The 13,717-nt window shown below is 38.4% G+C and overlaps 1 protein-coding gene across 7 annotated transcripts in view; it reads right to left on the reverse strand.

Moving 5' to 3' along the window:
* The window catches only part of EGF (epidermal growth factor), a 122,841-nt gene that overhangs the window by 24,571 nt on the left and 84,553 nt on the right, over nt 1-13,717 (reverse strand). For all 7 annotated transcript variants that reach the window (XR_008912987.1, XM_056803079.1, XM_056803082.1 and 4 more), the window contains 2 exons: nt 10,959-11,123; nt 5,444-5,555 (listed from right to left, as the gene is read on the reverse strand). Coding sequence is in view for 6 of the 7 variants with exons in the window: in XM_056803079.1 (XP_056659057.1) it covers nt 5,444-5,555; nt 10,959-11,123 (277 nt within the window). In the remaining variant the exon portion in view is untranslated. The remainder of the gene's footprint in view (nt 1-5,443; nt 5,556-10,958; nt 11,124-13,717) is intronic.

Genomic DNA, 13,717 nt, shown 5'->3' on the forward strand with positions numbered 1-13,717 from the left:
GACTATATTCTTACAGGGGAAAGTATGGTCATTTAACACAACAGAAGAGTTCCAAGCATTCATAAATAAAAGACCAGACCTGAACAGAAAATTTGAAGTCCAACCACAGAACTCAAGAGAATCATCAAAAGGTAATTAAAAAAAGAGGGGAAAAACAACAACAACAACAAAAAGTTTTTTAAGAGACTCAATAAGTTAAAATGATATGTATCCCTATAAGAAAAGAGGTCATTGGCAACTTTTAAAAACTGTTGCTATCACCTAAGCAGCTAGAAGATCTACACTCAGAGGGAACAGTGATAAACTGTATAGGATGAAAGGACAAGACATAAATAGGTATATAGATATATGCATGCATAAATACATATATATGTGTATGTATATATATATATATATACATGACTAAAGCTAAAAAAGAAAAGAGGTTATGACTAAAAGAAATGGGAAAAGAAACAAATGGGGGTAAATTTATATGTCACAAAGAAGCTCATGGTGGGAGGGGCAAGAACATCGATGCACTGGAGGGGTAAAGAGGTTGGAGATAGGAAATACTCAACTCTTACGTACTTTGAAACTGACCCAAAGAGGGAAGAACAATCCAATCCATTGGGGAAGAGAATAGATTTGCGCCCTATAGGGGAGTAGAAGGGTAAAAAACTGACTGGTGGGGAGGGAAGCAGTACAAGGGAGGGAGAGGGTGGGGGAAAAATACTACAGGGGAAAATAAGGGAGGGAATAAGAAGGGAGGGGGGTAGAAAGGGAAGTACAAGGGGGACTGATTTAAAGTAAATCAATGGACTAAAAGGTAGAGCTGAAGAAGAAAGGTTAGAAATAGGGAAGGATATCAAAATGCCAGAGAGTCCACAAGTGACAGTCATAACGTTGAACGTGAATGGGATGAACTCACCCATAAAACGTAGACGAATAGAAGAATGGATTAGAATCCAAAACCCTACCATATGTTGTCTCCAAGAAACACACATGAGGCGGGTAGACACCCACAAGGTCAGAATTAAAGGATGGAGTAAGACCTTCTGGGCCTCAACTGACAGAAAGAAGGCAGGAGTGGCAATCATGATATCTGATAAAGCCAAAGCAAAAATAGACCTGATTAAAAGGGATAGGGAAGGTAACTATATTTTGTTAAAAGGGACATTAGATAATGAGGAAATATCACTAATCAACATGTATGCACCAAATAATATAGCACCCAAATTTCTAATGGAGAAACTAGGAGAATTGAAGGAAGAAATAGACAGTAAAACCATATTAGTGGGAGACTTGAACCAACCATTATCAAATTTAGATAAATCAAATCAAAAAATAAATAAGAAAGAGGTAAAAGAAGTGAATGAAATCTTAGAAAAATTAGAATTAATAGACATATGGAGAAAAATAAATAGGAATAAAAAGGAATACACCTTCTTCTCAGCACCACATGGCACATTCACAAAGATTGACCATACATTAGGTCACAGAAACATGGCACACAAATGCAGAAAAGCAGAAATAATAAATGCAGCCTTTTCAGACCACAAGGCAATAAAAATAATGATCAGTAATGGTACCTGGAAAACCAAATAAAAAATTAATTGGAAACTAAACAATATGATACTCCAAAATCGTTTAGTTAGAGAAGAAATCATAGAAACAATTAATAATTTCATCGAGGAAAATGACAATGGCGAGACATCCTTTCAAACCTTTTGGGATGCAGCCAAAGCGGTAATCAGAGGTAAATTCATATCCCTGAATGCTTATATTAACAAACTAGGGAGAGCAGAGATCAATCAATTGGAAATACAAATTAAAAAAACTCGAAAGTGACCAAATTAAAAACCCCCAGCAGAAAACCAAACTAGAAATCCTAAAAATTAAGGGAGAAATTAATAAAATCGAAAGTGATAGAACTATTGATTTAATAAATAAGACAAGAAGCTGGTTCTTTGAAAAAACAAACAAAATAGAAAAAGTACTGGTCAATCTAATTTAAAAAAGGAAGGAAGAAAAGCAAATTAATGGCATCAAAGATGAAAAGGGGGACATCACTTCTGATGAAGAGGAAATTAAGGCAATCATTAAAAATTACTTTGCCCAATTATATAACAATAAATACACCAATTTAAGTGATATGGATGAATATATACACAAATACAAACTGCCTAGACTAACAGAAGAAGAAATAGAATTCTTAAATAATCCCATATCAGAAAATGAAATCCAACAGGCCATCAAAGAACTTCCTAAGAAAAAATCCCCAGGGCCTGATGGATTCACCAGTGAATTCTATCAAACATTCATAGAACAGTTAATCCCAATACTATACAACCTATTTGACATAATAAGCAAAGAGGGAGTTCTACCAAACTCCTTTTATGACACAAACATGGTACTGATTCCAAAACCAGGCAGGTCAAAAACAGAGAAAGAAAACTATAGACCAATCTCCCTAATGAATATAGATGCAAAAATCTTAAATAAGATACTAGCAAAAAGACTCCAGCAAGTGATCAGAAGGGTCATCCACCATGATCAAGTAGGATTTATACCAGGGATGCAGGGCTGGTTCAATATTAGGAAAACCATCCACATAATTGACCACATCAACAAGCAAATCAACAAGAACCACATGATTATCTCAAAAGACGCAGAAAAAGCCTTTGATAAAATACAACACCCATTCCTATTAAAAACACTAGAAAGCATAGGAATAGAAGGGTTGTTCCTAAAAATAATAAACAGTATATATCTAAAACCATCAGCTAATATCATCTGCAATGGGGATAAACTAGATGCATTCCCAATAAGATCAGGAGTGAAACAAGAATGCCCATTATCACCTCTGTTATTTGACATTGTACTAGAAACACTAGCAGTAGCAATTAGAGAAGAAAAAGAAATTGAAGGTATTAAAATTGGCAATGAGGAGACCAAGTTATCACTCTTTGCAGATGACATGATGGTCTACTTAAAGAATCCTAGAGATTCAACCAAAAAGCTAATTGAAATAATCAACAACTTTAGCAAAGTTGCAGTATACAAAATAAACCCACATAAGTCATCAGCTTTTCTATATATCTCCAACACAGCTCAGCAGCAAAAACTAGAAAGAGAAATCCCATTCAAAATCACCTTAGACAAAATAAAATACCTAGGAATCTACCTCCCGAGACAAACACAGGAACTATATGAACATAACTACAAAACACTCGCCACACAACTAAAACTAGACTTGAACAATTGGAAAAACATTAACTGCTCATGGATAGGACGAGCCAATATAATAAAAATGACCATCCTACCCAAACTTATTTATCTATTTAGTGCCATACCCATGGAACTCCCAAAAAATTTCTTTACTGATTTAGAAAAAACCATAACAAAGTTCATTTGGAATAACGAAAGATCAAGGATATCCAAGGAAATAATGGAAAAAAAAAACCACAAATGAGGGGGGCCTTGCAGTCCCAGACCTCAAACTATATTACAAAGCAGCAGTCATCAAAACAATTTGGTACTGGCTAAGAGACAGAAAGGAGGATCAGTGGAATAGACTGGGGGCAAGCGACCTCAGCAAGACAGTATACGATAAACCCAAAGATCCCAGGTTTTGGGACAAAAATTCACTATTCGATAAAAACTGCTGGGAAAATTGGAAGACAGTGTGGGAGAGATTAGGAATTGATCAACACCTCACACCCTACACCAAGATAAATTCAAAATGGGTGAAAGACTTAAACATAAAGAAGGAATCCATAAGTAAATTAGGTAAACACAGAATGGTATACATGTCAGACCTTTGGGAGGGGAAAGACTTTAAAACCAAGCAAGACATAGAAAGAATCACAAAATGTAAAATAAATAATTTCGATTACATCAAATTAAAAAAGCTTTTGTACAAACAAAACCAATGTAACTAAAATCAGAAGGAAAACAACAAATTGGGAAAAAATCTTCATAAAAACCTCTGACAAAGGTGTAATTACTCAAATTTATAAAGAGCTAAATCAATTGTACAAAAAATCAAGCCATTTCCCAATTGATAATTGGGCAAGGGACATGGATAGGTAGTTTTCAGATAATGAAATCAAAACTATTAATAAGCACATGAAGAAGTGTTCTACATCTCTTATAATCAGAGAGATGCAAATCAAAACAACTCTGAGATATCACCTCACACCTAGCAGATTGGCTAACATGACAGCTATGGAAAGTAATGAATGCTGGAGGGGATGTGGCAAAGTAGGGACATTAATTCATTGCTGGTGGAGTTGTGAACTGATCCAACCATTCTGGAAGGCAATTTGGAACTATGTCCAAAGGGCGATAAAAGAATGTCTACCCTTTGATCCAGCCATAGCACTGCTGGGTCTGTACCCCAAAGAGATAATGGACAAAAAGACTTGTATAAAAATATTCATAGCTGCGCTCTTTGTGGTGGCCAAAAATTGAAAAACAAGGGGATGCCCATCAATTGGGGAATGGCTGAACAAATTGTGGTATATGTTGGTGATGGAATATTATTGTGCAAAACGGAATAATAAAGTGGAGGAATTCCATGGAGACTGGAACGACCTCCAGGAAGTGATGCAGAGCGAGAGGAGCAGAACCAGGAGAACATTGTACACAGAGACAAACACACTGTGGTATAATCGAACGTAATGGACTTCTCCATTAGTGGCAGTGTAATGTCCCTGAACAATCTGCAGGGATCTAGGAGAAAAAACACTATCCAGAAGCAGAGGACAAACTATGGGAGTAAAAACACTGAGGAAAAGCAACTGCCTGACCACAGCGGTTGAGGGGACACGACAGAGGAGAGACTCTAAACGAACACTCTAATGCAAATATTAACAACATGGCAATGAGTTCGAATCAAGAACACATGTGATACCCAGTGGAATCATGCGTCGGCTACGGGGGGTGGGAGGGAGGAAAAGAAAATGATCTTTGTCTTTAATGAATAATGCATGGAAATGATCAAATAAAATACTATTTTAAAAAAAAGGATTCCTCCCAGTTGTATATCTATGATCCTAAAAAATCTATCTAAATAGGATTGCCTACATAAAGTAAGAGTTTTCTAATGACACAGAGTTCTCTTCTTACAAGAAGCTAGAGGAAATATTTCATGCTTTTCTATGAAATCAACTAAGAGTGATTTGTCATGTTATTCATTGCATAGATGTTTCCTTAATTTAGAAGCTACCCAACTCTCCAACTGTTGTGATCTAAGCCAATCATCACCCCATGCCAGTGGTAGCATCACATGCAAACAACTGGAAATCCCAAAATCTAATGAGGAGAGGAGCTCATCAGAAGGCTGGAATGAAAACCCAAGAGAAGTGATTGGATGGTAAGCAAAAGTGAATTCTTAGTGACATTTTGGTTCTCCCTACTTCCTTCCCTGCCTGCTTTTTTTTTTTTTTTAATATTGAATTACCGAAGGCTGGTGATTGGGAAGGGTCACACTCTCTCCATCAGCACTGGCATTGGCATTGGTAGTTTCCCTGGTCATCTCATCAGCTGGATTCTTCTCATGGAGTCTGTGAGTCCTGTGTTAAAACCAGACATTATTACAGAAACGCCATTCCAAAACCAACCGACCAACAGACTGCAATCATTGTCTGTCAATAACATAATGATAATTGCTGAGAAACCTCAATGTTAAAAACCTCCTCTGTTAGAAAGGAAGTTCTTTGGAGGGCAGGAACTTTTTACTTTTGTCTTTGTATTCTCAGTGCTTAGCAGGGTGCCTGATCCATAAGAAGCCCTCAATAAATGGTTTTTGATGCATTGACTTTGCATCTTCAGCATCCTCAGCACTTAAGACAGGTCCTGGCAGCATGTAAACTGGTAATAAACATTTGCTGATTGATGCTGCTTATTGTACCCTTAGATCTCCCTTTGGAATAAGTTTGGGCAACATCTCTTCCATGAAGCCTTCCCCAAACCTTCTCCCCTCCACAGTTATTAATATTTCTCTTTTTAAAATTACCTTACATTTATTCATCTGTGCACAAGTTGCATTCCCCTAAAAAAGAAGCTCTTTGAGGGCAGATGCTTTCTTTAAAAAAACACACACACATCTGTCTTGGGATCTATAGATTCCAAGTATTAATTTCAAGGCAGAAAATCAATAAGGTCTAGGCAATTGGGATTAAGTGATTTGCCCTGGGTCACAGTCAGTTTGTGCTAGAGACTGAACTTGAACTGAGGACTTCCAGGCATCAGAGCCAACTCCTAATCTTCTGTTCTCCATTGCTTATTACTACTATGACAATGATGATTGCTGCTGCTGCTGCTACTACCCTCAGAGGGTTTTCAAAAGAGTAGGTACTTGGTAAATCTTTGTTCTTAGCAGTCATGTGGCATGGTGGATAAAGCAGTGGACTTTCAAACAGGAAGACCTGAGTTCAAATCCTGTCTTGTGTGCTTATTAGGCATATGATCCTGAGCAAGTCATTTAACTTTGCTTAGCCTCAGTCTTCTGTATAGTGGTGATAATAATAGCACTTATTGGAGGCAGCTAGGTAGCACAATAGGTAAAATGCTAGACCTAGAATCAGGGAAAACTTAATTCAAATCTGGATATCTGTATAAGTCACTTCTGTCTCAATTTCCTTAGGTGTAAAATAGGGATTAAAATAGTACCTAAATATCAGGGTTCTTATGGAAATCTAATGAGCTTTATATAAGGTACTTACTACAATGCCTGACACACAATAGGTGTTTAATAAATGCTTATTTCTTTCCTTCTTTTCACATAGGAGGAAGTTGAGGATCAAAAATTCCAAATGACTACTAATCCCTATTCCCAAAGTTGAGTAGAGCTGAATGCCAATGGAGGTTCTCCAATTCCACATTCAGTGGATTTTTTTTTCCTGTTCTACTTGCAGAGAAAATGATATGTGAATATGAAGTCATCCTGCTTTATGGAATATTAACCTGTAGGAGCAATTTTACCTAATTCAGATTTTAAAGTATCCTTAATTTGAAAGAAGAACACAGAAGAGATATATAGACAGTAGAGATGGGGTATGAGACAGAGGGAGAAAAGCTAGAGCTAACTCTCTGAAAATGAATTCCATATCCCAGAGATCCCATTGCTAGGCACATACTCCAAGCAGGTCAATATTTTATAAAGGCTCTGGAAATACAAAAAACATTTCTAGTAATATCTTCTGTGGTAGCAGAGAGTCAGAAACAATCAACAGGCATCTATAAAGTGTTTATGGCATAACTAGCACCCTTCTAAGAACTAAAGAAACAGAGGAATGAAAAAACAGGGTCGCTACCCTCAAGGAATTCTCATTCTAATGGAACTTAAGTATAATATTCTTCAATAGGGCAAAGACTAAACCAAATGTATATAGACTTAATAGAATATTGTTGACTATAAGAAATCAGGAATACAAAGAATGAGAAGATTAATATGAAGTGATGAAAAGTAAAGTTGTCAGAACCAGGAATATAATTCCTGATATATATAAATGATATAATGATATAAAATGATATAAAAGGAAATTATATAAATATATATATATATGATGATATAAAAGGAAAAACCAACAATAATAAAACAATGGAAATAGAATCATAATCACCTACCTTAACCCCACTGGAAAAAAATTAAATGTGCTTTCTTCCCTATTTGCAGAAGTGTAGGGTTATAGGTATGGAACATTGAATATAATGGTAAATGTGGTTGGTGTAGAGCTGTGGTGGTGAATCTATGGCACATGTACCAGAGAGGGCACTGAGTACCCTCTCTTTGAGCATGCACACTGCTGTCCCAGCACAGAATTTGTTACTAGAAAGCCAGAAGGATGAGGGGCCAGGCTGCTCTCCTTCCCCTTTCCATGTACACCTGAGGATATTTCTCACATTACCTGCCTCTCTAAAAAGTTTGCCACCACTGGTGTATAGGTTAGTCTTACCAAACGATTTCTTTTTCTTTTATTGTTGTTCATTCATTTAGTTGTGTCTGACTCTCCATGGTCTCATTTGCGGGTTTTCTTGTCAAAGATATTAGAGTGGTTTGCCATTTACTTCTCTAGTCCATTTACATAGAGGGATATTGAGGCAATTAAAGTAAAATGACTTGCCTAGAAATGTCTGAGACCAGATTTGAACTCATAAAAGGGAGTCTTCCTGACTCCATGCCTTATACTTTATCCACTAGAACACCCACCAGCTCAATTTCTTTTTTTTTTTATCCTTTGTTATAAAGGAATAATCTCTGGAAGATGGAAAGAAAAGACAAATGCTGGGAAATGTAGGTGATATGAAAACAAAAGATGTGATAATTTTTTAAAGAAAGGTATACTATGGGAAAAGTCATGTTTCTGAAGTAAAAAACACCTGGCTTCAAATCTTTCCTCTATGATCTTAGACAAGTCATTCCAGGTTTGAGGTCTGTTTGACTGTCTATAAAATGAGAGGGTTCTGCCAAATGGCTTTTAAAGTACCTCCCAACTTTAGATCAATGACCTCTGATTCTATACTCTTGTGAATCCACCTGTGCAAAATAAAAACAATAGAATTTCAAGGTCAGTGCTCATCATTGGTTTTCAGTGATGGGGTAGGGGGAGTAGAGGATTAGTTTGCTAGCTTTAGTTTTATAGGAATGACATGGTCAGGGCTATGGTATCAAGCCATTCAAACCATCAAATCCAAAAACAAATCCAAACAAAATAAAAATGTTGTTGTTAAACACTTGTACTGAACAGAACTATTAGTAAAAGTACATAAAATCAGCTCAGAATGATCCTTATTAAAAGACAGGAAGGAAAAGAGAGAGAGATAAGAGATTTCAGTAAAAGGAAAGGAAAAGTACGCTAGTTAACCTTGTTCTTAAACAGTCCCCTCTCTGCTTGTGCCTTTGGGAGCAGGGTAGTGCCAGTACAGGATGTATGAAGGCAGCTGAGGAAGTCTTTATTTGTATATTTATCCTATATACATCATTCAACTGCTTTAGCTTTCAAATCCCAAGTCACGAAAAGAGACTGATTTGCAATTAGCTTTAAATCCAGAGCTCTGAAATAGTCAATAGAACATGAGAAATGTAGTGGAGCCGTGACCATAGCTTAAAATACTTTCACCCATTAAATAAGAAAGTCCCTCACTAACTTAATTATGCTAAGAATCCTATGGATGCGAACGTCTCTCCCTAACCTTTTTTTATTATCATTATTTTTTAGAGGGATAGGGTGGATAGAGGACCCCCCCCCCACCGGGGGCTATTAAAGATCACAAATATCTCAGCTATTTAATGAAAGGCAAACGAACATCAAACTAAGAAGAGAGGATGTTGTTGGTGCCCAATAATGTCTGCGTACTCTTTCTATGCCTCAGAATATTATAGCCCTAGCTATACCCACCAGTCCATTGGAGCAGATTGTCTATGAAGAAGTAGCCCTGAGCTAATATTCATGAAATGGAGCAGAGCTGTAGATGAGTCAATGCTTAAACGTACAGAAGCTTCCTTACTCTGGTCCTAGCCTTGTCTTTTGGGTCTAAGCAAATCACAGTGAGATTTTTCTTTCTTCCACATGATAATCCTTCAAATTTGTGAAAAGTTTTCCTCAAATGCTGTGCTGGAACCAGCTCCTGTGTTCAAACTGATTGTTGAATTTCAAGTATGAGCATTTCTACCTAGAAATTGGCAGATGATGCAAATCAGGGCTTGCTTATCATTCTGTTGATTGTTTAGACTTAAGAAAGCAATAAAGTGTTAATAATGCAGATTAAAATTAAAAGTATCAGGAGTACTTTTTTTTTGGAGGATTGTTAAATATTTACCATCATACCCCTACCTCTCTCCCAAATCTTCTCTTCTCTGGGCTAAATCCCAGTTCCTTTCATCTATCCTTATATGGCAAGTAAGTCTCCTAATCATCCTAACTATCCTTCCTTAGAGTGGTCTATTTAATGAGTTCATAGGATCTCATGTCTCTCCTATTCTGCACTCATACAGTTGTGTTTTGTTTTTTAAACCCAAGTAAATAAGTTTGCATTTATCCTTGTCTTTGTATGTAAGTTCCTAAAGAATGGGGGTGAAGTCTATTAAGTCAGTAGGTATTAAAGAGCCCAGTTAGATAAGAATACTTTTAGATGATGATGGTGTTGATAAGAAGGCAATAAAGCCTAATAGTAGAGTGTTGGGTTTTAAGTCAGAAAGACCAGCTTTGAGTCTCTGATGCATTCTGATTCTATGGTCTGGGCACAAGTCTCTAAGACTGTACATTGCTGAGGAAGTACTAATCTGCATTGGCAAAGGAAGTTTCTGTGCCTGGAATTTTTTACAGCAAGAAAATCCTAGACCTAGACTCCTATTGTTCTCCCTCGCCCTCACCCCAATAGGTAATTGTACTTTGGGAAAATGAGACAAGGGGTATTTTTGTTTTCACTTTTACTTCCTTCTAATAGAATCACTTAATTTTAAAGGAGGAATCTTGCCAAAATATAGAAAGCAAAGTCTTTGAAATGGAAATGGGAATGGAAAACCTTGAACTTTTAAAAGGTAAATATCAGAGAAGATCTGATCAGGACACTAAATCTAGTTTGTGGGGTTTTGTTGTTGTCATTGTTGTTGTTCAGTCATTCAGATGTATCCAACTCATCATGATCCCATTTGGGGGGTTTTCTAGGCAAAGATACTAAAATGGTTTGCCAATTCCTTCTCCAGATCATTTTGCAGATGAGGAAACTAAGGCAAACAAGGTTAAATGACTTGCCCAGGGTCACACAGCTATTGGTTTTATTTAAATTTAATTGTTTGTTACATTAAAATTCTCAGATACTGTAATTCTCTGACGCTCTCCCCTTCCCCATGAGAAAAGATATCAAAGTCATTCTACAGCTCATACTTATTCAGCTGAGCATAGGTGGTTTGCCTTGGTTGGAAAAGGAGAGGAAGCATTTGTTCTGAATTTTGGATAGAATAAAAGTTTCACCTGTAATAGTAAGTGACTCCCAAAGCCAGGATGAAAAGCAGAACCAGTATAACTACGCAGATGGCCACGGTGACATTCTGCTGCTTTGTCTTTCCGGTGTGCCTCATCTCCCACCATTCCAGGTCACTGTGCTGACAGCGCTCTCCAACATAGCCAACCATGCATCTGTAAGACACACATGCTCAGAAAAATAACAGTTTCCCAGAGCACCCCTGCCCTACTCCCAATCTGCTTCCTGAACGTCAGTGTCAGTGATTCCAGAAGCAATGTCTGCTCAGAGTCCAACCCCTCCCTACCTCAACCCCTGTGTTTCCACCCCTCAGTCTTTCTGAAAGCATCTTAGAAATCCATCCGCCATCAGGGAAGGTCATTGAGATTTACAGGCTAACCTAGTGTGAGCTTTTTGGTTTCGTCTGTTTGCCCTGGGATTGACAGTAAATTATTTGCATTCCACCTCTAGAAGGCATTGATTAAGGATCAGATTCTGTTAGTCTAAAATCCTAAAGAGTCACAAGTGAAAACCAGCTCATGCAGCCTGCAGCCCAAGGTAGAGGGAAGCAGATCAGCTCAAGGAAAGAGGAACAGTGGAAGAGAGACCCTCCCCAATCCCATCTGTGAGCTGAGGAATAAAATAAAGTGGGAGCCTCCGAATAATAAAAACAATGGTATACAGTTCTGAAAACACAAATACTTCCTTAAAATGGCAGCTACGAGGTATGGAGTGCTGGGTAAGGTGCTTGCCCTGGAGTGAGGAAGACCTACTTTCAGATTCGACCCTACACAAGTCATACAACCTCTGTTTGCCTCATTTCCCTCAATGCAAAATGAGGGGACAAAGGAGTTAATGTTTGTAGCCTACATAATAGGCACTTAGTAAATGCATCTTCCTTTCTTTATCCAAGCCTTCCCCCCAGCTTACTTTAAGATTTACCTCAATTGACTTTCTGCAAAAAGTCTTTATCAGTCCCTCTTCATCCTAGCGCCTTCTCTCTGGGGTTATCTGTTGCTTACTGTGTGGATGTGTGTTTGTGTGTGTGTACGGATACATGTAACATGTTGCATGCAGGATACATGGCAAGCAAAATGCACAGTCATTAGCCCATTGTCTGTAAGCTCCTTGAGGTCAGATATTGTATTTTTGCTTTTCTTTGATTCCCTTAGTGGCTAGTAACAGCACTCTCGTGTAGTAGAAACAAAATAAAAACACGTGGACTGACTGCCAAAGCATAAGACAAAAGATCTGAAAACCTATTGACCTTATTTTTTTCTCCAAGAAGAAAAATTAGTATACACACACGCACGCACAAACATGCGCACGCACGCACGTACGCACGCACAAACATGTCCACTGGGCATTTTCATTTGTGGGATATAGCACCAAAATTGGTCAAGTTCTTCCTTTGTGCTTCAATTTTGTTAGTGACACAATGGTGCCATCTAGTGGGCACAAGCTCTCTGTCCCCATTTCTCAGGCATGAGCGTGCCTCTATTGTCCAATTGAACACTGTCAATCGCTGGCGATTTATCAAGCTCCTACAGCAGGTCAAGCCCTGCAGTGGGCACTAGAGATAATTTTTTTTTTTAAAAAGTCCCTCCGTGCCCTCGAAGAACTTGCCTATTTGTCGTTTCCCTAGCCTTCAATGATTGGCCCAAACGTTCCAGAGGGAAGTTATTCACTTGAACGCATATTTGGGGCATTCGCTTTAGGTTGAACCTGGACCACTAACACCAAGCAAAAAGAAAGCCAAAGAACTCGCAAAGGAAAAAAGTTATGCCGCACTCATTCCGCATCAATTAAAACCAAATTCCTCTACTTGGCTGCCGGGCATTCCTGTCTGATCTGGATCAGACCAGCTGATGAGACCGAGCCGATATCAACTTCAGGGGTCACCTACAGCAGGCCCCGTGTTGTCCCGGGGAAAGGACCGGATTGGGAATTGGGAGAGCCCAGTTGTAGTCTAACACAAAAGCTAAGTGGCCGTAGAGTTAGCTCAGCGGTGCACCTTTGGGGCAAGCCATTTGAAGTTTCTGGGACTCGGGTCTAACTGGAGGGTTAGCCAGATGAAAACTAAAGCCCCTTCACGCTTAACAATTCTTGAATTGACCATGCAAATGAAATGGAAGCACTGGAGGGAGGAAGGTGCCAAGGGGTCATAAAATCCTTTCCAAGGAGACCTCCCACATCCTTCGCTTCTGGAAGAACAGAGTTGCCTGGTGGAGAGATCTAGGCTTTCTTTGGCTCCTAGGCAAGGGAGTGCATGGCTTGGATTAAGCACTTTCTCCCCTCTTGCCTATTTCCCAGGTTGCCTTGAAAGCAGGCAGTTAGATGAAAGTCATATTTGCCTCAGAGCTAGATTTTTATTTTCAAAATAAATATGTAAAGATACTAAGGAATAGGTTTTCAAAAGTGAATGCAATAGGCGTGCTTGCCAACCTGCCAGTTTTTCCTTGAACCCAATGTTCATGCTCACACTTGCTTGATTCTGAATCACAACACATTTCCGTAGGTACAGCTGGATTGAAATCCTCATGGGGGATGGGGAGGGGTCAGATCGGGAGCAGGAATAGGGCCTGTAACTCTACCCTGTGTTGAAAATCTAAATGGAACTTATTGCGAAGAGGGAGGCTGAAACTTTAACGATGGGGGTTCAAAGTAAGATGAGCCAATTGTGAAACTGCAAAGCTCTCTTTAGGAAACTAGAAATACCTGTTGGCTGCTCCTTGTCATGTTTCTGGAAGAAATGTCACAGAATTAAGGA

The sequence above is a fragment of the Monodelphis domestica genome, chromosome 6 (assembly GCF_027887165.1).
Source record: "Monodelphis domestica isolate mMonDom1 chromosome 6, mMonDom1.pri, whole genome shotgun sequence".
In the NCBI taxonomy this organism is placed as follows: Eukaryota; Metazoa; Chordata; class Mammalia; order Didelphimorphia; family Didelphidae; genus Monodelphis; species Monodelphis domestica.